General features: G+C 39.8%; 2 protein-coding genes across 2 annotated transcripts in view; both read right to left on the reverse strand.

Annotated features, from left to right (window-relative positions):
- The window catches only part of LOC141762577 (uncharacterized), an 88,328-nt gene that overhangs the window by 45,833 nt on the left and 16,003 nt on the right, over positions 1–26,492 (reverse strand). Inside the window, exons 2-5 of the mRNA XM_074626483.1 lie at positions 12,029–12,145; positions 9,861–10,024; positions 7,077–8,865; positions 1,593–1,769 (exon numbers count right to left, since the gene is read on the reverse strand). Coding sequence (XP_074482584.1) covers positions 1,593–1,769; positions 7,077–8,865; positions 9,861–10,024; positions 12,029–12,145 — 2,247 coding nt within the window. The remainder of the gene's footprint in view (positions 1–1,592; positions 1,770–7,076; positions 8,866–9,860; positions 10,025–12,028; positions 12,146–26,492) is intronic.
- Positions 19,059–25,775, reverse strand: LOC141762882 (NACHT, LRR and PYD domains-containing protein 1a allele 5-like). Its single transcript, XM_074627036.1, has 5 exons — positions 24,090–25,775; positions 23,490–23,755; positions 22,925–23,041; positions 22,653–22,797; positions 19,059–22,050 (listed from the first exon to the last, which is right to left on the reverse strand). The coding sequence occupies exons 1-5, from the start codon at positions 24,343–24,345 to the stop codon at positions 21,761–21,763; spliced, it is 1,074 nt and encodes a 357-aa protein (XP_074483137.1). The 5' UTR covers positions 24,346–25,775; the 3' UTR covers positions 19,059–21,760.

The following is a 26,492-nucleotide window of genomic DNA, read 5'->3' on the forward strand; positions in this document are numbered from 1 at the left end:
CCGGAGGTTATAGCGGCTCAGTTTTAAAGCTAGAGTAAAGATACTGGTATCATAGGAAACTGGAAAACCTGATGAATCCATCGGTACCAACCATGTCAAACTAGCTCGTCGGGAAGGAGGTTAAATAACGCTCCAAACTTACTCTAAAGTTTGACGAGGAAAAACTGTCATGTCCATCTTCAAAGGGGTCCCTTGACCTCTGACCTCCAGATATGTGAATGAAAATGGGTTCTATGGGTACCCACGAGTCTCCCCTTTACAGACATGCCCACTTTATGATAATCACATGCAGTTTGGGGCAAGTCATAGTCAAGTCAGCACACTGACACACTGACAGCTGTTGTTGCCTGTTGGGCTGCAGTTTGCCATGTTATGATTGGAGCATATTGTTTTATGCTAAATGCAGTACCTGTGAGGGTTTCTGGACAATATCTGTCATTGTTTTGTGTCTTAATTGATTTACAATAATAAATATATACATACATTTACATAAATCATATTTGTCCACTCCCATGTTGATAAGAATATTAAATACTTGACAGATCTCCCTTTAAGGTTCATTTAGAACAGATAACATTTTTTTTAATAATTTGCGATTAATCGTGATTAAATATTTGAATGGATTGACAGCCCTAGTAATATCGTGTTGTGTTGTAAGTGTCATCTCTTCCTGGTTTTAAAGGCTACATTACAGTAAAGTGATGTCATTCTCTGAACTTACCAGACTGTTCTAGCTGTTCTATTATTGGTCATTTACACAAAAAAATATTATGATATTTGATTTTCTCCAAGTCACCCAGCCCTAATACATCTAACTCAGACTGCTGAAGCCTCTGATTAGTTTAAGATCAACTTTACAGGTCATTTTACACAGAACAAGACTGTGGATTTAGTCCTCATCTCATAACACTCAGGTTATACGGGGGTTGCTTCACAGACAGAAGGAATGATGACAGACATCAATAACTCTTTGAATGTACATATGAACATGTGAGTATTGTATTCAGATAGATTTGAACAAAATATGAACCTGCAAAGAGGTTTCTGATGCAGAATATTTATTTGGCTTTTGCTTCAAATAATTAGACAATGCTGACATGAAAACAGATCACAGTTAGATCTGCTGTCAAAAAGAACGTGGGAATAACTTAGAACCATAGAGACCTCTGATTAGATGGTGTCGTTCATAATCATCACTTGTGTGCCTTTAAGTTGGTGCAATACGTGTTTGTTGAAGAGTGCTGCACCTTTAGACATGTTCAAATAGAGCGCTACAGGAATGAGTCCTAAAACCCAGAAATGAATTAGCATTTTAGCACTTCCTGTTCCCTCGTCTGGAAGTCAATGGGTTTTTAGTTAGATGGCTAAAATAAGGTCTATGGTTAAATGTCTAGTGTGTAGGATCTGGAGGTATCTAGCGGTGAGTTGAGGAGATTACAACCAACTGAAGCCTCTCCTGTGTGCCAAGCTTGTTGGAGAGCTACGATGGCCGACGTGAAAACGTGAATGTCCCTCTCTAGAGCCATCTGGAGCAGAGCCAGTGTGTAGAGAGTGTGTGTACAAACTACATAAACTACAGTCAGTGAACTGACCTCAGAGTCTCCAGTCTACAGTTTGGACTCTTCAGTCCAGAGAAAAGTGGTTTCACTCCTGAATCCTGCAGCTTGTTGTTGTAACTCAGGTCCAGCTCTCTCAGATGGGAGGGGTTGGACTTCAGAGCTGAGGCCACAACTTCACAGTGAGTATCTGAGAGTTCACAGCCAGAAAGTCTGTGATGACACAAAAATTACAAAATATGTTATTATGAAAGAGGACAGTTTATATTTACTTCATGCATTTGATGACTAAACAGTTTGATATAAACTTCTTTAATCAAGGTCTGGGTATCATCGGATATTCCGTTTTTCCTTTGGAATTCAGAAAGGAAAAAACGTTTTTTTATTTTTTCGTTTTAAACCAAAAACCAGAAAACGGCCTTTTTCTCGTTTTTCGTTTCTGAATCAAAAAATGAAAAACGAACCCAAACCGGGCCGTTTGTTTCTTTTTGCGAATTCCTTTTCTCATTATTCGTTTTGAATTGAAGAACGGAAGTCACGTGGGTTTTTCGTTTTTTCGTTTTAAACCACAAACGAAAAATGGAATCACGTGATGCTCTGTTTGTTTTTTGTTTCCAAACGAAAAACGAAAAAAACAAATTAAAAAAACGATCCGATTTAGTTTCTTCAAGTTTCTTTCTGTCATTTTCTCTTCTGAATCGAGGAGCGGAGAACGGCAGTCACGTGACCAGGAAGTGAAGGCAAACATGTCAAAATAAAAGCCAAGAAGATAGTTTGGTCATTCTATAAAAGTGTAACATTATTTAAGCACAGGATCAAAGTAACAGTAGAAGATAAATAGGCTAAATAAACACACAAATAAGTACATACATAGATATTTTTTTGTTTTGTTATTTTCATTAACACATGAATGTCTTTTATCCAAAAAGTTTGTGATAAATTACAGGGAGGGTCTCTACAGATGTTATACAACAGGGAGGGTCTCTACAGATGTTATACAGAACTCTCACATAATTGACAATTTTCTCTCTCACACTCTTACTATGGGCTGTTTCTTTATGTCGGCAGGTGAGAAGCACTATGTGGCTTATCCTTTCAACACACCTGACACTTCCACCTTATCCCCTGCACTCCATTAGGAAGACTGTAGCCGAGTAGTTCTATATCATGATAATGCTGATTTTTCAACCAGCGATTATGACATTAATGCCAGCTAGACAGAATAAAGCTCTGTCTGTCATGACAATACTGTACTGGACTGAAGGCCACTCCATCACTCTAGATACTGTAGATTTAACAGATACCTGCTGTCTTCAGATGGCTGTAAAGAGTCACCCGAGTAAAGGAAAGGCTTTCAGTACAGTTCTACTGTCATGACAGACAGAGCTTTATTCTGTCTAGCTGGCATTAATGTCATAACCACTGGTTGAAAAATCAGCCTTATCATGATGTCGAACAAATTAACTAAATTACATATACTAACAAACAGACTAGAAATGATTGAAAAGCATCATAAACTACCAAACAGAATACAGAAAGTTAGTGATTTCAGTTTTTTAGTGAACTCAGGCTGATTAATTCTCATATTAGACTATGATGTCTGAAGGTTGGCAAACATGCTGATCAACCATACTTATCTATCATTGATCATGTTTATTGACTTGACTTTTCATCTATAAATGCGTCAAAATTGAAAATTTGACTGAAAAGAAAATCCTTGGGGATTGAGGAGTGGTGACCTCTGACCCCTACGGTGGGTAACGTCACAGAAGGCCTGCTCATAAAATGCACTGACTTCACTGGTACTGAATCTCCCTCCAAACTAAATTGTAAAGCTGACGGCCCCTCAATATGAACTGATCAAAACAATCAAACTTTATTGTCCACCAGGGTGGATTTTTCTCTTCGGCTCACAAAACACAGAAAACAACAGACAGCAGTTAGTAAAAAACAGAGACAGGTTATGTTACACATTAAAAACAGTTCATGTCAGTGTCTGTGGCTCAGATCTGCTCAGTCACTGTGTTGAGTTTAGAATATTGATGGCATTTGGGATGAAAGACTTTTTAAACACATGTTTAGTTGCCAGAGAGGCTCTATAGCGCCTCCCGACTGGCTGCAGAGAGGATGGGAGCTATCTGCCAGGATGCTCCTCGCCTTCTTCCTCGTCCTTTCTGTAAAAAGTTGAGTCAAGGGCTTTTGGGGTTTACCACCTATTTTGCCTACCATTGACACAATCCTAGACAATCCTTCTTCTATCTACAGTGTAGGTGACCGTACCAGGCAGGAAGGTTAAAGGTTAAAATCCTCTCAACAATAGTTTTGTACACTAATTCTAAAATCTGCTGGCTGACACCGAGGCCACTAAGTTTCCTTAGAAGATAAAGTCGCTGTGAGCATCTCTTGAAGATATACTCTGTATTTTCAGAGAAGCTCACCTGGGTGTCCAGGACTGTACCGAGGTATTTAAAGTGTTCCACAGTTTCAACATGTTGGCCATCAAGTGAAACTAGCTCTGTGATCAAATGTTGTTTTGTGCAGCACATGATTAATTCTTTCGTCTCGGCCACATTGATTTCTAGCTGGCTAGTGTGACACCGTGTTTGAAGGGCTGTAGTGTGGGCCAGATAGGCAGCTTCACCTAGTGGGCCTGTTTCCTGTAAAAGGCCAACTAAGGCCATGTCATCCACATACTTAAACAGTCTAAAATGTTTCTCATTGGTCATAAATTCATTAGTAAAAAGAGAGAATAGCACAGAGGAAAGAACACAGCCTTGTGGGCAGCCTGTCTGACATGTTCTCTCTGACACAGACCCTCTGATCCACACAACTAACCCTGTGTTGATGTTGAGATCAAGGAGCCTTTTCAGGAGAATATGCGTCTTCATTGAGTTAAAAGCTGAGCTAAAATCCACAAATAAAGCTCTGGCATAACCTTTAGGATGCATAAGGTGTTTTGTGACTGTGTTAAGCAGAGTCAGCGTCGTCTGTCGCTCTTATTTAAGCGAACTGGAGCAGATCTAGCTTAGTAGCCACTGTGCTGGTCAGGTGGCTGGCAGGAACTCATTCCATGGTTTTACACAATATGGAGGTTATTGCGATGGGCCAAAGATCATTTGGCTTACTTGCGCCTGGCTTTTTTAGCACAGGCCTAATTATTGTGAATTTCCATGATTTTGGCAAAGTGTAGGTGTCTAGGATATATAATTAATTAGGCTTTTTTAGGTACAATATGTATTTATTTAGCCTATTTATTTTCTACTGTTACCTCGATCATGTGCTTAAATAATGTTACACTTTTATAATATGACCAAACTATCTTCTTGGCTTTTATTTTGACATGTTTGCCTTCACTTCCTGGTCACGTGACTGCCGTTCTCCGCTCCTCGATTCAGAAGAGAAAATGACAGAAAGAAACTTGAAGAAACTAAATCGGATCGTTTTTTTAATTTGTTTTTTTCGTTTTTCGTTTGGAAACAAAAAACAAACAGAGCACCACGTGATTCCGTTTTTCGTTTGTGGTTTAAAACGAAAAAACGAAAAACCCACGTGACTTCCGTTCTTCAATTCAAAACGAATAATGAGAAAAGGAATTCGCAAAAAGAAACAAACGGCCCGGTTTGGGTTCGTTTTTTATTTTTTGATTCAGAAACGAAAAACGAGAAAACGGCCGTTTTCTCATTTTTGGTTTAAAACGAAAAAATAAAAAAAAGTTTTTTCCTTTCTGAATTCCAAAGGAAAAACGGAATATCCGATGATACCCAGACCAATCAACATTTACTCCTCACATCAGTGGTTCAGCTAATCTTATCTCACTGTTTGACATGAAACAATAATTCTCATCACTCTCTCTCAAACCTGCAGACTTTTAATCTTTGTTTTTCTTTAATCTTGCAGATGAAGAGAGACAACATGTAGTTACATTGAGGATTCCCTAATGTCCAGTCTGTCAGTGTGATCTGATCCCAGGTCTGTCTCCACAAAGTTAGCATGAGGCCTTCTTGATTAGAAAAGCATTTTTAAAACTCAGTGAAGAAGTAATAATAATACAGTTGATAAAGATGACCTCTCTTTGCTAGCTACCTGCTGCTTTCAGGTTCACGTCCATAAATGGGAAAATTAAACAAATCACTATAATATTAGACCTGTACATAATTAAACATTCATATAACTAGATATTTTGATGACTGCATGGCGTTTTGTCATTAACACTCTTTTCTGAGCATCAAACGTATTCAGCTCACAAACACAATGAATGAACCAATGAGGTTGCATTATTTACAACATAATGACATCAGAAAGATGATATCAGTGTATCAGCATTAAAAACATAACATTGATCTTTGGTTTGTATAAGATCTCTTAAAAAGTCTGAATTCTACCATTCTGCTGTTATATATTCATCAGACTGCTGTTATTGGTGGAGGCTGTGTATTTCCTGTTACTACTCTTCTCTACAGCAACAAGAGAGAGAAACACCAGAGTTTCCTTCTGTGAGTAACAGAATAAAAGGAAAGACTTCAAAACAAGATGATGGAACACAACTTGAATTCATTAGCAATAAAATGCACCATTGCTCGATTCAACACACTCAGGGGTTTTACAACGACTATCTTTGTCTCGTATGACCAGTAGTTTACGGTGGTTAATGCTAGAGTTGGGTCGATTTTTGGTTTTGCCGGTCCGGTCCGGTGTACGAGCTTAAACCGGTTTGATTTTATGCTAACGACACGTTCTGGCAAAATGAAAAAGTAGCCGACATCAACAACCTGTGCCGACAGAGTCACAGTGCTAAATGCAGCCTGTATTGCATTACTAATAAGCAATATGACAACGTGATTAACGTAATATTATGATATAATGTTGGTTTATAAACAAGAAGAGGTTTGTTTACTAGGAAGTTCATGTGTTTTTTGGGGTGACGAGACGAGACATGGCAGAGCTGGTCTCAAAGAAAACTAAAACTGCAGCAACATGGCAACAGTTTGGATTTGAAGCCAACGAAAGAGATGAGCCCAAAAACACACGAGGTAAGGTGTAATGTGGTGCAAGGCCTATTGAAAGCAAACCCCAGCACCAGGGCTCTGATCCCAGGACCGCCCCGACTCCCCGCCGGATCAGCAAACGTTCTGTTGCTGCCGTTACACCGGTTAGACCCAGCACTCCACCAGACAGCTGATCTTTTGTTTTTTTCATTTGTTTTACCAGGTTCACATGTCGTCTCCATCACCCCAAAACATAAATAAGAAAAAACTGTAAAATGTAACAATTATTAGAAATAAATAGAATAAGTGTTCATTAACTTGACAGCTAGAAACACAAACTACTGAAACATTTGAAACTCAACATTTGAAACAGCTCAAGAACATCTGTGACAAAACACAAATACATATTTATGTAATAAACACGTGGAACATTTATAAGAATATTATATTTTAAGAATAATTTATAGTGTGTATATTTGAAGAACTAAACTATTAATCTACACTGATCTATAAAGTTAATCACATCTGGACTTACAGAGCTTTTCTGCAGTTCCTCACAGCTGGAATCAGTCTCCGTCGTCCCTCCACTGATGTCTTGTACTTCTTCAGGTCCAACTCCTCCAGAACCTCCTCTGACATCTGCAGCATGTAGGCCAGAGCTGAGCAGTGGATCTCAGAGAGTCTCTTCTCTGATCTGTTCTCTGACTTCAGGAACTCTTGGATCTCCTGATGTACCGAGTGGTCGTTCATCTCCGTCAGACAGTGGAAGATGTTGATGCTTCTGTCAGGAGAGGTTTTGGTCTTCTTCTCCTTCAGGTTGTTGATGGCTCTCTGGATGATTTCTGGACTGTTGTCTGTCTGACCCAGCAGACCTCCTAAGAGTCTCTGGTTGGACTCCAGAGAGAGGCCATGAAGGAAGCGAACAAACAGATCCAGGTGGCCATTTTTACTTTCAAGGGATTTCTCCATGGTTCTCTTCAGGAAGACATCCAGGGTTGAATGAACATATTCTTCTCCCAGGAAGTCCTTCAGTACCTCTGTGTTGCTGTTTGTATAACAGTGGAACATGTAGACTGCAGCCAGAAACTCCTGAATGCTCAGGTGAACAAAGCAGTAGACTGTTTTCTGGAAGATCACACACTCTCTTTTGAAGATCTCTGTACAAACTCCTGAGTACACCGAGGCCTCTGTGACATCAAGACCACACCGCTCCAGGTCTTCTTGGTAGAACATGATGTTTCCTTTCTCCAGATGTTCAAACGCCAGCCTCCCCAGCTTCAGAAGAACTTTCCCGTCAGCCTCCGTCAGCTCCTGTGGACTCGTCTCACGTCCCTCACCGTACTTCTGCTTTTTCCTCTTTGTCTGAACCAACAGGAAGTGTGAGTACATGTCAGTCAGGGTCTTGGGCAGCTCTCCTCTCTGGTCTGTAGTCAACATGTGGTCCAGAACTGTAGCAGTGATCCAGCAGAAGACTGGGATTAGACACATGATGTGGAGGCTCCTGGATGTCTTGATGTGTGAGATGATTCTGCTGGACAGCTCTTCATCACTGACTCTCCTCCTGAAGTACTCCTCCTTCTGGGCGTCAGTGAAGCCTCGTACTTCTGTTACCCTGTCAACACATGCAGGAGGGATCTGATTGGCTGCTGCAGGTCGGGAAGTTATCCAGACAAGAGCTGAGGGAAGCAGATTCCCCTGGATGAGGTTTGTCAACAGCACGTTGACTGATGACTTCTGGGTGACATCAGACACAACCTTCTTGTTCTTGAAATCCAGTGAAAGTCTGCTTTCATCCAGGCCGTCAAAGATGAACAGAACTTTACAGTCAGCGAGCTTCTCTGCTGTGACCTTCTGTAATGTTGGATGGAAAACATGGAGCAGCATGAGAAGACTGTACTGCTCATCTCTGATCAGGTTCAGCTCCCTGAACGAGAGCAGAACCACCAGACTGACATCTTGGTTTTCCAAGTCCTCTGCCCAGTCCAGAGTGAACTTCTGCACTGAGAAGGTTTTTCCAACGCCAGCGACGCCGTTCGTCAGAACGACTCTGATGTGTCCCTGTTGGTCAGGTAAGGCTTTAAAGATGTCGTGGCACTTGATTGGAGCGTCATGGAGGGTGTTCTTCTTGGAAGCTGTCTCAAGCTGCCTCACCTCATGTTGGGTATTAACCTCTTCACTCTGTCCCTCTGTGATGTAGAGCTCAGTGTAGATCCTGTTGAGGAGGGTTCCACTTCCTGTTTCATCAGTTCCTTCAGTCACACATTCACATCTCCTCCTCAGACTGATCTTATGTTCATCTACAACCTCCTGCAGACCTCTATCTGCTGAAAGAGAAGGACAAAAGTTAAAAATAAAGAAGATGTGACAATCTGCTTATTATTTTTATTGCCAATATTGAAGTGATCAATATAAAGTAAATAAAAAAGCAGTAAAGGTTAAACAGTCTAGTTTTAGTGGAAGCATCAGAAATGCTCCTTTTTCTCTCAGTCGGTGTACATGTTTGATTGACAGCAGAGGAGGCGGAGCCTCAGCTGTCCGTCTGCAGCTCTTCATCTAAACAGCTCACTGTGGCTGTTCATTCCTCACTGTAATATTTAAAACTGATCCACTCATCAAATAAAAAAGTTCCTGGGACTTTTTAGTCTAACTACTTTTAAGGAACTAAAAGATTCCTTCAGTCCACTGTTGTCTGTGTTTCCACTACGGTCTAAAGACCTGTGAAGATTCAGCAAATTAGTCCTCTGATGTATGAAAAAGCAACATGACATGTGACGAGAGCTGTTGGTGGTCGCAGCAGTAAACACACTCTGCAGTCTGCCGTTCAGTGTGTCGTCCGTTTCATCTAAAAAACACGCTGGAAAAAAATAAACATTAGGTTTAATCTCACTGTGACGACATTTACTGATGCACGTTGGATGTAATGAATGAAATGCAGAGGAGGAAAGTGAAACTAAGAGCGTCCGTCTCCACAGTAAATCATGTTGAGCATTTGAGGGTTATATATTTATGTCTCTTTTGTTTTCTGTCTTTTTGGCTGGACCGCAGACGGCCAGCCCTACAACCCTAAAAGTCTGTCACTGAGTGATGAAGTTACACGATTGGTCGTCTGAGTGTCTGTGTTTCCGCATTGACCTCTGGATCGTACGCCAACGTTGGTGTATGTACATATGTCTATGGCTTGAACAGTCAGTTGAGTGGAGCAGCGCGTCCCCTAGTGTCCTCGCAGGACCTGGTGGGACTTTTATGGCTTTTTATGTATTAAAAGAACAAGTAGTGTTTTCAGACATGGAGACGTCAGCAGACAGACGTAGAGTCTTACTTTGTACAGTGCTCGTCGGACCGGCTGGCTGCAGTTCAGCTCTGGTTCTGGATCTTTTCCCACACTGGGGACAGGAGGAGTCTCCTGATGAAGCAGACTGGTCCAAGTACACAGCACAGCAGGACAGCTGCTCCTCCACAGAGACATCACTCCTCTTCCTCCTCCTGTGAAGACATGTCTTTATAACTAAATGGCTTTGTTGATTGGCCGACACTGTCTCAAAGCTCAGATGGTCACAGGGAACAGTTAAAGTGTTGTTACTTTTCTGTTTGAATTCAGCATTCAGTCTGTGATGACAGTGTTCCTTTTATTTCAACTCTCCTGCTTTCATAAACACTAATGAGCTGAATTTTACTATCTGGCTGTCTTATTAACTCTTTACAATCCGACGGACGATATTCTGTCTTTCAGAGGTTGTAGCGACTCAGTTTTAAAGCTAGAGTGAAGATACTGGTAACATGAAACTAAAGAAAACCTAAAGAATCCATCGTTACCAACCATGTCATGCTAGCTTGTCAGGAAGAACGCTCTGACCTCCAGATATGTGAATGTAAATGGGTTCTATGGGTACCCACGAGTCTGCCCTTTACAGACATGCCCACTTTATGATAATCACATGTCATAGTCAAGTCAGCACACTGAGAGCTGTTGTTGCACGTTGGGTTTCAGAGGGGTCCCGCCTCCGTGGCCGTCCTCCAGAGGGGTCGTCCTCCAGAGGGGTCGTCCTCCAGAGGGGTCGCCCTCCTGATCAGTTTCTCCCGTCTGTCCTGTCCCCGGGTCGTACGCCCGAGTTTTCCTGCCCTGTTCCTGTTCAGCGCCCGGCCGCTTGCCCCTTAATCCCTCCTCCGGACTCCCTCCACCCACCCTGATGGAGTTCATAGACTCTGTTTTAGGGAGAGGGGGGTACTGTCATGGTCTTGGGTTTTGGTTGTAGTTTGTTTTCTGTTTTATTTTGTAGGTTCAACACTTTCTACAGCTACTTCACAGTGAAAGTCCTCCATTAAAGAGAGCTGATCATGTCCTTAACAGTCTCTCTACTGTCAACTATCAAATGAAGGCATGAATGTAATTCAAATATTCTAAAAAGAGAAGTGATCCAAATTTACATTACTGCCCCTTTTAGTATGAGCAGATAACTTTAACATCACTACTGCCCAGGGATGTTTGTTCTTGACCTTAGGGAACAACATATGGTGGAGAAAATCTAAGGTCAAAGGTCCACTTACTAATGATCCAAAACTTTCAACTGCATGCTCTGAATCTTTAGTAAGTGAGCTTAAATTCCCTTCACCATATTCTACATCAGTAGTTAGTTAAAGAACAAACTCAAACATTCAACACGCGTTAGTTTGGATCAGAAAGTCACACAATAACACAAACTAACTAACCGATAGAAGCAGCAGTAGAGCAGCAACTCCTGTGTTCTGAGAGGGAAAATACTGCTTTTGAGAATGAAGTCTGGTGGCTCTGAAGAGAGTGATATAACTACGTTGTTTCTATTGTTCTGGTCTATCATGACCTCTCTATTGCTCTGGTCTATCGTGACCTCTCTATTGCTCTGGTCTATCATGACCTCTCTATTGCTCTGGTCTATCATGTCCTCTCTATTCCCGAGGTAAAGCTCCCGTCCACAGCTGCTTTACCTCTCCATCAGACAGTCCTTTCTGACGGGGAACTGAAGCTGTTATATCGCTCTCTTCAAAGCCACCAGACTCCATTCACAAAAGCAGTCATTTAACTTCCCAGAACACGGGAGTATACGTACAACCCCACTTCAAAGAAGCTGTCATAACAGCTGATTTTAGGAGAAGTCAAACCAACACAGTATTTTGAGGACTAATGTGAGAAAATGAATTACACATTTGAAGCACATTCTTTCACATTTTGAATAGTTGTAAATCTTTATAGTGACTTCAACGTTCAGGCAGAAACATGAATATTTTCTTGAAGTGTAAATTGTGAAATGGAGGTTCTCAGGTGTTTTGTTACAGAAATACAATCAGTAGTTTGTGGCTCTAAAACCCAGACTAAGATCCATCTTAGTTTGAAACAGTATCTGCACTAATAGTTCTGCATCAGGAATATAAATCTGTTAGCAGAACATTTAGTCTTCATCCTCAATGCATCATCATCCATCAGGTCAGTGCACAGTAGAAACAGTCTCTTACTTTGTGTCTGAGGGTCCAGGTTCATTACTGAAGTTCGGTTGATCCCTTATGGACCGGTCACTCTTCATAGACAGACAGCTGGGTACTGGAGACTCTGCTCTCTGTCTGGACTGAACTCTGCAAACACCAAGATGATTTTATTCACATCACATGAATCCTTGATAAACTCTCTGATGACAAAGACATTTCAGTTTCTAAATACACAAACTACTGCTACTGTCAATAATGTGGTTTAAAGTTTGTATTAGTCCTCTTAGATTACAGCTGTTCTGGGTGACTGACAGCTGTCACAGATACGAAGAGGAAGAATGCACTAATTCATTCTCTTTGTGTCACCAACAGTGTGTTAAGCTTCACTTAGTAAATACATTTTAGTAGAAACTTTAAAATAGAAACACAAAATCAACAGAAAACATGGTATTGGTAGAGGAAAGTGAAAATGAGTCCTATAAATGAGTTAGTAGCAGCTCTTTTACTTTGACTCTGAGGGTCCAGCTTCATTACTGATATGTAGAGGACAACCTTTGGACCCGCCACTCTTCAGACAGCCAGAGACTAGAGACTCTGCTCTGTCCTCCTCTTCCTCCTCACTATGACTCATCTTCGGATCTGAAGTCAGTCTGAGAGGTTAAACATTAACACTGACAGTGACCATGTACAGGAAACAAGTTCGTACAAGAGTCACAGGCAAGACTGAGAGAACAGGAGGTAACACACAACCTCTCTCTATCACACACGCACGCACGCACGCACGCACGCACGCACGCACGCACGCACACACACACAAACACACACACACACACACACACACACACACACACACACACAGTATACAGTATAATAAAACCACCCAGCACTCCACCTGGTCACTTCTCTTTAACTCTCTGCTTGTTTTCTTGTCTTACAGCAGGTTTAATGAGGATTATTCAGCCAATCACGACTTTGTGTTCTCAGATGAATCAAACTGTTGAGTTCATTCTAACATTTCTCTCCTCTACAGTCCACAGGGAGGAAACTGACTCAGACACTTTAACAGTAAACTAATAAAATGTTGGATTAACACTCACCCTGCTTCAGTCTTCAGTCGTCACCTCTCTGTGCCGTTAACACAAAATGGAGTCTGAACTCTCTGAACCGGACTGAACGCTTTCAAGGTTCCCCCCCTGTACTCATGTACCTGAATCACCTGGTCAGTGTGGCTCCTCCCCTCTCTATTTACAGGAAATCAGCTGAGTTCATCTGTGACTGTGTGTGTTCACAGCAGTTCACAGCCATTTAACATGATGTGGTCATAAGAATCTCTCTTGGCTTGAACAGGCTGAATGAACCCTCTAAGACCCACAATAGACCAGTTTTAGTCTTTTTTAGAGGGGTCCAGGGGGTCTTTAGAGGGAGATAGCAGGTCAACAGTAGATGTCACATAGAAGTGGTGTACATCATCTGAAAGCTGGGAACCTGGAGATTAATTTGAGATGCAGCTCAGCACTGAGTGTCAAGTTGTTCTAGTCATTAATCAGAAATAAACATTAATTCATTCATTAATTAAAATAAATAGTGAAAGTGTATAAGGGTTTAGAACATTATGATAGAAGTATATGATGGTCATCCCCATACCAACAACCAGACAAAGCTAAATGTGTGGCTTCGACAACAGTGTGTTGAACATGCACCCCAAAACAAAGAAGGGATTGTTCTTGTGACCGACGGTACAGCTTCCATCGCCGACCTACAGACGAGGAATCCACAAGAATGTGGCTGAGAAACCTAAACTTGAAGAGACCACCTAAAACACTGTAAGTGTGCTCAACGGAGGAAAACCTGTATCCTACTTCGTGGTTGGGCTACGAAAGAGCAGCGGAGGAGAGACGTCGGGTCCTTAAAAGGACTGATAGCAGAGCCAGGAGAACGTCAGCTATGATTTCATATGTAGGGAGGATACAGCATTGTAGCGTCTGTTTAATGACAGCCAGTTACTTTTACTATTTTATGTACAGTTTAAATGTAAGGCAGTTTATGGGCAGCATTACACTAAAAAAATAGCTCAATGCTTTGATCACATGATCCTGTTTGAGCTGTAAGAGGTGGTGTTCACACATGTTTTACTAGATGTTTTAATATGGAGAGAGGATTAGCGTACCGTTGGAAAACAGCGGTTCCGGCTCAGTGACGCGACACGATGGAAGTTGCGCCCATAATTCACGCAAGGCATCATGGGGACTAGGAATAAGGTGGATAGGCATCCTATAATATATTATAGAGTGATGCTACAAATAACACAGGAAAGCACTGTAAGTATGAACACTATATACAAACACACCACCTTAACCCTATAATGTTCCATTTGGAATATTATTGGAGTATTATAGGCCAACTATAGAAGATGCATAACCCCAAGTATAATAATATAGCAATAAAATCCCAGCTGATGATGACTGAAACAGTATAACATGCTTAAAAATCATACATAAATAGGAATAAGTCAAAAGAGATTGCGGCTTACACACGGTAACATATGAATAAGGGGAGTACTGACACTTATTTGTCTCCACTTCAAGCACTGAATGGAGGTCTGCCAAAGAGATTCTGTGATGATCTGACCCTTTAAAGTTAACTCAGTTCCATCAACATTAAACACAGCAGCTGGTAATACTGAGAGAAAACATATCCTACCTCAGAGCTTCAGTGAAGAGAAGATGGTCCTTCAGTTGGTCTGTATACGCTTCCTCTTCTTCCTCCAGATGTCTTCCATTGATGCCACATATCTACAAGTGTGTGACAAATAAAAGTCTTAACATGCAACAGTAAAACTCATAATACACTTTTATAGAATTTATAGTTATATTTATAGTTAGTATTAACCTAAATACCTGGAGACTTCCATAGTTCCCACGATCATGTAAACACCAGTCGGTAGGTTGGCTATATGATGAAACACATGAGCCATTAAACTGTATTAACATCTACAATCTTACACTAATTGTGAGTATTGTGTGTTTTATCCTCTTTCTTTCCTCTTGATGTTGTTCCAGAGCCGGTACGCTTTCGCCAAGTGCTCATCCACAGGTGGCACTGATTTACCTCTGATATCAACAGCAGGAAAACTTTAACAAAAGAGATGTATTGGAACCAGTGTAAAGTGTTCCCTTTGTATGTCCTTTGGCACCCCCTAGTGGCGTCTGCAAATAGCTGTACTGAAGAGGAAGTGAGGTCATTGTAAACAAAGAATAACAGGAAGTGGTGTTCAGGAAGCTCCTTTTTGCTCAGGGAATCATCTGTGTATAATCTTCTTAATCCTGTGCCATAAATCCACAAAATCGGCTTCATCTGTAAATTATTCACTATTATCAGTTATGTGAACATGTTTATGTCACCATTTCTTAGGTTGAGTAAAGTATTTTGATGGTTAGTTTGTTTTCAACTACATAGAGATTTATTGATGTTTAAAGCATTGGTTCATATGTAAACATACTTTTATGCACCTGTTAGTTATGCTAGTGATCTTTTCTCTATTGATGTATTAGAAATATTATTTAGTACTTACAAGCACACTTATCTGATGTTTGTATTCTGTGCTCTTTTTCAGTTTTACAATGTTACATATTTTCCTCCATTAAATCCTGCCAAACACAACAACTCGTCTGTTCCTTGGAGAATGCAATGCTGGAGAATATATTGTTGAGCTGGCTGTATAGCTGAAAAACACGTTGCCTGCAACAACTTTGAGTGAGGACAGCATAATCAGAGTCAAACTGTTCCAACTAAATATAGCATTAAAGTGGAACACAGACTGAGCTGTCTCACCTTCAACAAGCTGATTACTTTAAACACGGAATATCTTTGACTAATGAAGTAAACCACTAATGTAATATCATATGAATGACTGAATGCTAAAATGGTCATTTGTTTGTTATAAATTACCTCAGGTTACTTCCAAAGCAAGTTTGTGATTATTAATAAAAACGTATTGTGTTGACAACTGTGCAGTGTTGCAGTAAAAGTACTAATACCACACTGTAAAAATACTCTGTTACAAGTAAAAGTCTTGCATTGAAAATGTTACTTAAGTAAAAGTATGTAAGTATAATCAGGAAAATGTACTTTAAGTATTAAAAGAAAGAAAACGTCCCCTGTGACTGTTAAACTATGACATATCATTAGATAGATTTATATACAATAAAATGATTAAAAAGGAAAAGCAGCAAATCGTCACATTTGTGAAGCTGGAAACATGAAATGATTTTTATTAAAAAATGACTTCAACAACCAAAAATAGTCGCCAATTAATTTCAGTCAATCAATTAATAAGTTAATGGACTAATCGTTTCAGCTGTACATTTTTATATGTTAATAAAGTAACTAAAGCTGTCAGATAAATATAGAGTGTAAATGCAGATAAATGCAGTAAAAAGTACAACGTCTCCCTCTGAAATGTCCTGCAGTAGAAGTATAAAGTGACATGAAAGGAAAATACTCCTAAAGTACCTAAAATGTGTACTTGAGTAAATGTACTTTCTAACACTGTAACTGTGTAACATTAAACCATCACATCAGCAGAAAAACAGGAGATTGATTTATAGAAAATAATCTATTTAAATCACAATATTAGTAAGAAAAGTCACAGCTTGATATATATTTAAATGCTCAGCCCAACTAGCTAGATAAAGCTAATCAGATGAATATGTCTAGTTAACTAAAGACCACTTTAACTATGAAAATGAACATAGCTTGCTAAGTTTAGTTTGCCAGCTAACATATAGAACTAAACTGGGGAAAAAAAGTTCAGAAACTTGTGTTTGGTGGATTATTTCTCTGTTGTTACAATGCTAATGGGCATTGTATTTTACATTGTTGGAAAGCCTGTTTATTTACCTTCACAATGATGTCCAACTTGTAAGGATCATGCATTTGTGGGATGAGCAGCACAGCTCATTATGTGGGGAGCGCCCAAGAAGGATCTGCCAAAATGCTCTGCCAATGGTAAACAGTGTGACACGGTGACACACTTAGTTGATAGTAGTGGCTGTATCATGTCGTATGAGAATTTCTGTCTTAGATATAATTTAATTGGCAATCGTGACATATTTAAATCCATAACTAAAGCCATCCCCAACTCTATTATCTGCTTGATTAGAGGCATTTGAACAAATCCTCCTCCTATCACACCTCGTCTCCCACAACTTTGAGTTGGTGGCTGTGACTTTAGTGAAATCAAAATCCCAAACAAAACAATTCGAAATATGTTTAATCACATCTCATACCCTATAGTATCTGACAGAAACTCACTTTCATAAATCTATCAGAAAGAAACTATTCACAAAAGAAATCCATTTTAAAATATTAAACGGAGTGTATCCATCCAGTGATTTGTTTGGAAACACTTCTTTTCATTCATTCATCCAACGCCTCATTTATCATCAATGACTTATTATGAAGGCCTGAATCTGTGCAAATAAAGGTGGTTTCTTTCTGCTTACAGCACACTTTGATTTTCTCACTCCAATAATCAGAAGAATCAACAAGCAGAATCAGAACTGATCAAATCTGACCCAACTTCATGTTGACTCACTATTATGTTATATTATCAGTGGTGGAATGTAACTAAGTACATTTACTCCAGTACAATTTTGACATACTTGTACATACTTACATATACCACTTTCTACTTCTCCTAATATTCTACTTTTTACTCCACTACATTTATCTGACAGCTTTAGTTACTTTACAGATTTATTTTATTAAAACAAAATCTAATCAACTAATAAATGTTGATGTTTTATTATAGATTAAACTAGCAGCAGTATAAAATAATAAATTATGTTTTATTATAGATTAAACTACCAGTAGTATATAATAATAAATGATGTATTGTTGTAGATTAAACTAGCAGCAGTATATAATAATAAATGATGTATTATTATAGATTAAACTACCAGTAGTATATAATAATAAATGATGTATTATTATAGATTAAACTAGCAGCAGTATATAATATTAAATTATGTATTATTATAGATTAAACTAGCAGCAGTATAAAATAATAAATGATGTATTATTATAGATTAAACTACCAGTAGTATAATAAATGATGTATTATTATAGATTAAACTACCAGTAGTATATAATAATAAATGATGTATTATTATAGATTAAACTAGCAGCAGTATATAATATTAAATTATGTATTATTATAGATTAAACTAGAAGTAGTATATAATAATAAATGATGTATTATTATAGATTAAACTAGCAGCAGTATATAATAATAAATGATGTATTATTATAGATTAAACTAGCAGCAGTATATAATAATAAATGATGATGTATTATTATAGATTCTGCCTACAGTATTTCTGTGATTTGCTGACTCCCTATGAGCCTGATCGATGCTTGACATCCTCTGGCAGAACTCTTACTAATGGTTCCAAAATCCAAACTTGTCAACAAAGATCACCGGGCTTTTGCTGTCCGGGCCCCTCAGTATCTCAACTCAGTATCCCACTTCCTTTAAATCTCTTCTTAAAGGTCACCTATTATGCAAAATGCACTTTTCCATGTCTTTTAAACATCAATATCTGTCCCCAGTGTGTCTACAGGTCACCATAGTATCATAAAAGACCATCCTCTCTCTTTTTCTCCTGCTCCATCTGTCCGAAAATGGGTCTAAAAAATCGCTGCGCAGCTTTTCCTTACACTGGTGACGTCGGTGGCGAATTGCAAGCCATATAAGGGTTTCCTGGTGGAACGGTTAGAACCAGAGGAGAACCTCCAGCTAGGTGACCCCGCCCACAGAGCGTCACTCTCTCATCCGCCTCCTAACTATGAGCAAAGTCTGCTCCTACTTCTGTTAGTCTGCAAGAACCAGCAGAACAGTCTTCATGTACTCCCATCATCTAAATATAACATGTTCTTTCACAAAGGCTTTATGTAATTACACTGTTTCAACAGCTGATATTTATATATTATATAGATTTGATGTCATGCATGTAGAAGAGTACAGGTAGTAAATAGTGACTGTAAGCAACACAACACATTTCTGTTTCACAGTCAAACTTTATTTGAGTAGACAGATGACAATATTAATTATTCACAGCATGTTTAATCATCCCACCTGCAGTTATGTTCACATGGTACAGGAGAAAGTCTTTCAGCTCCGGTACGCTCCGGTGAGTGTAACGTTAACCGGTCTGTAGTCATGGTAACACAGAGACAGCTCCTACAGTAACTAATATACCATTACTCTGATTACTTCCATACGTTTATCAGGTGTCTTTTACCAGAAATAATGAACTGACTACTGTTTCACATCTTCTATTTTCCACCCTGATGTTCTCTGTGTTTACACACCGTCTCATAGCATGTTAGCTCTGTATCTCCATGTAAACAGAACTATCTGCTCACTGCTGATGTTTTCTTCTCCTCTGGGATGATTCTGTCGGTGGAAGCTGTGGAAAGGAAACCAGTAGCGACGGTGTGTCGGCCAATGCAACCGGTTGTTTTATTTATAAAGCAACCGCTTTATTTCTTAAGACACAACATGACATTTATTTGGAAGATGCTTTTGTCCAAAGCGACTTACAATTCAAGTCAATTTAAAGCTTCAGTAGGCAACAATGTTTTTGGCATCTCTGGGCAGACATCCCATAATAACCTTTCAGCATATTGTAATGCAAGTGTTCTGAGAGATCACTAGACTTCTGCTCCTCCTCATGGCTCTGTTTTCAGGCTTTAGAACATCTAGCTCATGACGGGAGACTTTGACCAATCACAGGTCCTTTCAGAGAGAGAGAGAGTGTTCGTATTGGCCGAGCTCCGGCTGGTGGGCGGTGCTTGGAATTTCCTCAGCAGATCTCAACATGGCTGCCGGGTCACAAACTCTCTCATGTTCCAGCTAAACAGAACACTACGAGATGATTCTGAGAACATGTGAGGGGAGAAAGAGAAACTACAGTAACAGAATATTGATTCATAAGTGAAAATACGATTTGTGGTGATTTCTGGACGCCGACAGCAACGTTAATATTGCCGTTGCTTAGCAGCGGTGTTCTCACCACTTAACCACTTGAACGCCACGCACATGGTGTACACGACTTCCCGTGTTGTAAACACGAGCTCACCAGTTTCACTTGAAGGCAGCATCTGTTCCAGATAAGAGGCCAGAATCTTTCCGTTGCCTTTAAAAAGGTCTTTGTTCACACTGTTAATGACAGTTGTTGCATTAGAACAACTGTCTTTGTCACAACAAAAAGCTCCTATCTGAGTTTCAGTTGAGGTCTCATTGAATAACAGCATCTGTCTGTTCTAGTTCATGTCTGCAGACACCATCTCTTAATGGAATAGTTTCACTGCTCAACATCCATCCAATGAGTTTCACTTTGGTTCCATCACAGTGTGACGCCTTTTTTCCAAACTTACTTGTTTTGCAATGAAATCTTTATTGTAGGCTCAAGTTACAGAAGGTCTACTGACGAATAAAATGACCAAACAAACACAAATCTATAGATTATCAAGTGCAGTTATGATATCCATCCTTACCCTTATTGCTATTTGTAAAATGGTCTTTTGTTGTAGCTGTGAAGCCTGCGTTGATTAGCAGTAAGAGACAGAGAGATGGATTTAGATCTTAGCTCAACACAGTCAGGTCTGACAGAGAATCAGTAATCAATAATAGGGCCGTCAATCCATTAAAATATTTAATAGCAAATCACACATTTTGTATCTGTTCAAAATGTACCTTAAAGGAGATTAGTCAAGTATTTAATCCTCTTATCAACATGGAAGTGGACAAATATGCTGCTTTATGCAAATGTATGTATATATTTATTATTGTAAATCAATTAACAACACAAATCAATGACAGATATTGATCCAGAAACCCTCACAGGTACTGCATTTAGCATAAAACAATATGCTCCAATCATAACATGGCAAACTGCAGCCCAACAGGCAACAACAGCTGTCAGTGTGTCAGTGTGCTGACTTGACTATGACTTGCCCCAAACTGCATGTGATTATCATAAAGTGGGCATGTCTGTAAAGGGGAGACTCGTGGGTACCCATAGAACCCATTTACATTCACTGATCTGGAGGTCAGAGGTCAAGGGACCCCTTTGAAAATGGACATGACAGTTTTTCCTCGCCAAAATTTAGCGTAAGTTTGGAGCGTTATTTAACCTCCTTCATGACAAGCTAGTCTGACATGGTTGGTACCGATGGATCCATCAGGTTCTATAGTTTACTATGATACCATTATCTTCACTCTAACTTTAACACTGAGATGCAGCAACCTAATAATCACAAATTGCGTTAAAGAAATTAGTGGCATTAAAACAAATTTGCATTAGCACGTTATTATCGCGTTAACTTAGACAGCCCTAATGAAAACTAAATTAATCATTTCCAAAGATTAGCAATAAGAAGGCAGTCCCAAAACATATAGAAATGTCACAAGCTCTCTATCGCAGGTCTTCATCACCGACAACACATCAGTAATTATCACAAGTAAATGATTATAAAATCTTGAGACCAAACCACAAGAGATTGAAAATGAATTCACTTTTCCCCAAAACTTCAGTGAATCACCTTCAGAGTGAAAGTCCACACAGACTTCCACGACGGAATTTATCATTTAAAGACAACAATAAGTGATGTGAGTCTCTGAAACAGCCAGATGTTATAGAGATTCATTATCACACTCCAGCTTCTTGCTTTTGCTTCAGCCTAAATTCTGAAAAGCTACGGATCATCCTTACGGAGAGCAGCGATCAGAACTCTGCTGGCTTCAGTTCCCTTTCTTCGTGCCGTGTCGATCAGGTCTCGTGCTTTATCTGCCCTGGTTTTTGTTTTGATTGACTCCATTTCTTCATCACTTATAACGCGACGTTGAAGGAGTTCATCCAGAAGCTTGTTCAGATTAGGATCAGACATTCCCTCTACAAACTTTGTTCGAATCAACCGCAGCCTCTCCTCTGGTGAGACGCTGTCCTCTGCTGGGACGTTCCTCTGAGGGATTTCCATTGTTAGATCTGGGAGATAACCAGGGAAAAAAAACAACAATGACTTTTAAAGAGAAATTCAACTGGAGTGAAACGTCATGTTTCTGTACAGCAACATGTCTGCTCTGTAAATCAGTTGTTCTGTGTTCAAAACCAGAAACCAAAAGGGAGACATTCATATTTTATATTTTTTTGGTTTTGATTCTTCTTTGTGGTGAGTGCATGTTCTCCCCGTGTCGCCTTTGTTTTGGCCGACCAGTCGCACCCGAACACACCGCAAAGACGGCAGCCGACGTTCAGTTAGCTACGTTCTGCTCCTGTGAGAGGAAATAACTCTCCACACCAGCAGGCGGCGGTAGTCTGTATTCATCATTCAGAGAGGGAAACAGGAAGAGCGAGGACGGAGGATATACAAGCCGTTGTTATGATACGTACATGAAACAAACCATTTTCACACCACTCTCACTCACCACTTAGCTTCATTCCAGATGTTCATGTCACTGTGAGAATATGGTACCGTCGGGTATCCACATGTTGACGTTGGTAGAGTAGTGTAACGTAATGTGTTTGTAGCGAATGAGAAATAATCCTGATCTCAAAATTGATCCAAATTATAAAAAGGTAATCTTTACCTGCTTGAAGCAGATCACGTCTCCAGACGTCTTCTGTCCTCCCTGGATTCCGGACCATCAAAGTCACTTCCTCTGGGATCGTAGTCAGGAAAACTTCAAATGTGGGATGGTAATTTGGTCCATAATCTGAGTCAAATGGTGCACGCTGAAAACCAGAAGCATCAAGTCATTTAAATCTTGTTAAAAATGTTTATCTGATACTTTCTTATTGTGAATCTATTTTCAACATGCAGCCAAAATTATATTCATGATAATTCTGCGACTTGACTCACATCAGGTTGTATTCTGAAGCTCCCAGGTTCACAGTGGACACTGTAACTTTGACCAAAGTTGAAAAGACACTTGGCAGAGATCTTGATGTTCTTAGCACCTTCTTGTTGGACCTTAACCTTCAGAAACAGAACATTTTTAATATGCCGTTCATGCTCATATTGTCGAGTACACTTAAAAACAACAAATGTTGACCAAAGTGCCTCACAGAGCGATGAGAATCAGAATCAAATAAAACACAGAAATAATTAAGAGGATGCAAGTAAATTAATAAAAGTGTAGAATAAATAATTCTGGATTAAAATCCCCAAAACATGACAGCATTGCACAGAAGTCAAATAAATAAATAAAAACAGAGTGTGACCAGTCTTCAAGGTGACTACTGACAGACTAAAGGAAAGAGACGGGTCTTAAGACAGGTTTGAAGTTATCACTAGAGGAGGGAGATGTAATGGTGAAGGGGAAACTGTTCCTCCATTCAGGACCAACAACCAAAAGAGCCCAATCAGCCCGGGATTCTAACTGGGAGCGTGGCTGATGATGAACACATATGACAGATGGCTTTACCTCGCTTACAGGGACGTTTTTGTTCAGCAGAAAGACATCGAGTACTTGATGTGTTGCGTTGCGAGGTCGGAGGAACAGCAGAACTTGTCCATTTATCGGCCATATGAGGTTCCGAATCCTAAGAATCGTATCCCAGATCAGGCCAAAGGCAGAGAGGTGAGAGATCTTCACAACCACATGAGTGTCTGTAATCTCCAGCGGCTCCAAGATGCTCATTTCATCATCAGAGATGTGAGCGACAGACAACAGGCCATCACAGAGCAATGCTGTGAAAGCAAAGAGCTGTTCAACTTTTGTTTTAATGCTAACAGTTTCATCTACCCAATTCATTTCTTACCACTTGCCACAATCTATTGCCTCTAACTCTGGAGCATCCCGAGGATGTGCCACTTCACCTCTATTCTTTACCTCCTATTTTTTAATTAACTATTATTTTACTGTTCCATGTGTGCATTTAGCGTTGTGCATAAAATCCATTACATTTATATATATATATATATATATATTTACACATGTCACCTAATGCAGCTAATTCCAACAAAGTACACATTAATAAACATTTTTGCAATTTTACTGATTACTTTTGAACAATGTCTTTACCTTCCTTTGTGTCACAGTGTTGGAGGTGGAGCTCACGGAGAGCAGCATCCTCAGAACACTTGATGTTGAACAGCGGCCCTGCAGCCATTTTGCCAGCTGATTGGAGGAAGCTCTCATCCCATTGGACGGTCCTGTACAGTAGCTCCGCCTCCTGAGCCATGACGAACACCAGTCCAGTCAAAGCACACTGGAACACACCTGGACCAGGACACCTGAAGCTGTAGGACAAAGAGGGCCAAACTGATATAACAAGCATTTATTGGCCTGTTAGTCTCTCTCTTTTAGTCGAGGCCTCAGCAAGGAAACGAGGTTGGTTGGGATATGACATGCTTTCTTTAAAGTTGGTGGGACATATCACCACCATCCACATCTTTATCTGTGCTTATAAACTGGAGCCAAACAGCTCCATGTTGAAATCTAATTTCTGATGTTGAGGTTGAACCACGGCCTGCTCCTGGGCAGGATGCTAGCCCAGAGTTAGTTAGTTTGCTGCCACCTCAACCCAAACCTGTTGAAGGAAAAACAGAATCCTTTTTAAGAGGCAAAGCCTGTTTTAAAAAGAACGTTATCACTTATGTCTGCATACTTTTTGAAATTAAATTTAATGCTTTTTAAGACCTTGACAGATAAGACTTAATACCCTTCAGGGCTAGGTGATATGTTAAAATCAATATCAACACATTAATAAAGACAATATTACAATACTAGTATGTATGTCCATATATCAAGCGTATGCAAATTCACATATAAACTAGTCAAATTATTCTTGAATGCAAACTTTATCTATTCAAAATGAACCTTAAAGGGAGATTTTTCAAGTATTTAATATTCTTATCAACATGGATGTGGACAAATATGCTGCTTTATGCAAATGTATTTTTCATTCACATATCTGGAGGTCAGAGGTCAAGGGACCCCTTTGAAAATGGACCTGATAGTTTTTCCTCAAACAGCGGACCTGCTCCGGAGCAGGTTATGTTCCAGATAAGAGATCAACACATATATAAAAGCATCTCCTACTGACCAATCAGAGCTCGGTGAGCAGATCGTATGATAATATTACACAAATATGAAGAAGTTAGAGTCATAATCAGACTAAAAACAACACAGTTTAAACTGACTGATGCAGGAAGGACAGCTGGCTGGATGCTGTGGAGATTATCTTGCTGAACAAAACGTGTCAGTATCATAAACGTGTGTTTGCCACAGAGCTGATTTTCTGCAATAACCCAAAACCCAACGGAACAATCCCATTGGCTGTTAGTGGAGGGAACCAGAGTGATGCTAACTTCCTGGTTGGCCTACATAAATACGTCATCCCTGCAGCGCTCTACTGGTGTTGTTCATTCCTTATTAAACTCCCATAATTTGGAACCTTCAACTTTGTGAAGGATTCAGTGGGAGGAAGACTTGGGGACACGGTTTCGTGATAAAGTTTAGAAGAAGGCTTCAGATAGGGTACATTCCTCTTTAATCTCCTGACGACATACAATTATCCAGGTCAAAGGTTTTACATCGTCTCCACTGGTCTAAAGTAAAGCTAGCCAAGTCCATGTCTGGTGTGGATCCTGTGTGTGACCGATGCAGGCTAGCACCAGCCACCCTGTCACACTGAGTTGGTTTTGTCCAAAACTAAATATAGTTTCTGTTAATCAATATTACACACTCTGGGTCCAGAGTTTATACGATTACCTGTATGAAGATTCAGCTGTCTGCTCAGGTGAGAAGGATGTTGGAGCCTGGAGTTAAAAAAGGAACAGAATTAGTTATTTTAATAGAAATACCAACTTGTCTTAGTGTTTAATAAAGTGATGAAATACTAGAGCCACACTGTCAATACTCAACTCAAGCACCCTGTATGAGTCAGAGAGGAAATGACTTCAATGGAGTGACAGTGTGAGGTGTGTTAGAGAAGACTACACAGAAGGACAACTACACCAAGAACATGGGTCTCAATAAATGTGCAAACACAATCAGCATGCACCAGCTCCAGCACCAGCACCAGCTCCTGGACTGATGGTGGTCCTGCCAGTGACGAGAGCTCCGAGGCCAAGTTTAGTAAATAAATGATAGTTCAGTGATCTTCACTCCACACTATTAACTTCTGCAGGTGAATGCAGTCTAAGTTATTAAATGAATGTCTGCCTGCAGGTGTAATACACTACAGTTCTTCAGCGGTAGATCCTTGATAAATGTCCAAGTAAAGTCATCCATGGTTTAAACTGGAGGATTTCACACCGTACAACTGCTCCTTTCTCACCTTTTTGTCGTCCTCCAGTAGGTTTTCTTCCACATTCAGTTTGACATCTGAGTCCCCTGAAAGTGAAAGAGAATATTGATGAATATTGTTCAAATAGACGTGATCTTAACAGCTGGAACAAAGATGGAACTGAGTAACAGTTT

The sequence above is a fragment of the Sebastes fasciatus genome, chromosome 24, assembly GCF_043250625.1.
Source record: "Sebastes fasciatus isolate fSebFas1 chromosome 24, fSebFas1.pri, whole genome shotgun sequence".
Classification (NCBI taxonomy): domain Eukaryota; kingdom Metazoa; phylum Chordata; class Actinopteri; order Perciformes; family Sebastidae; genus Sebastes; species Sebastes fasciatus.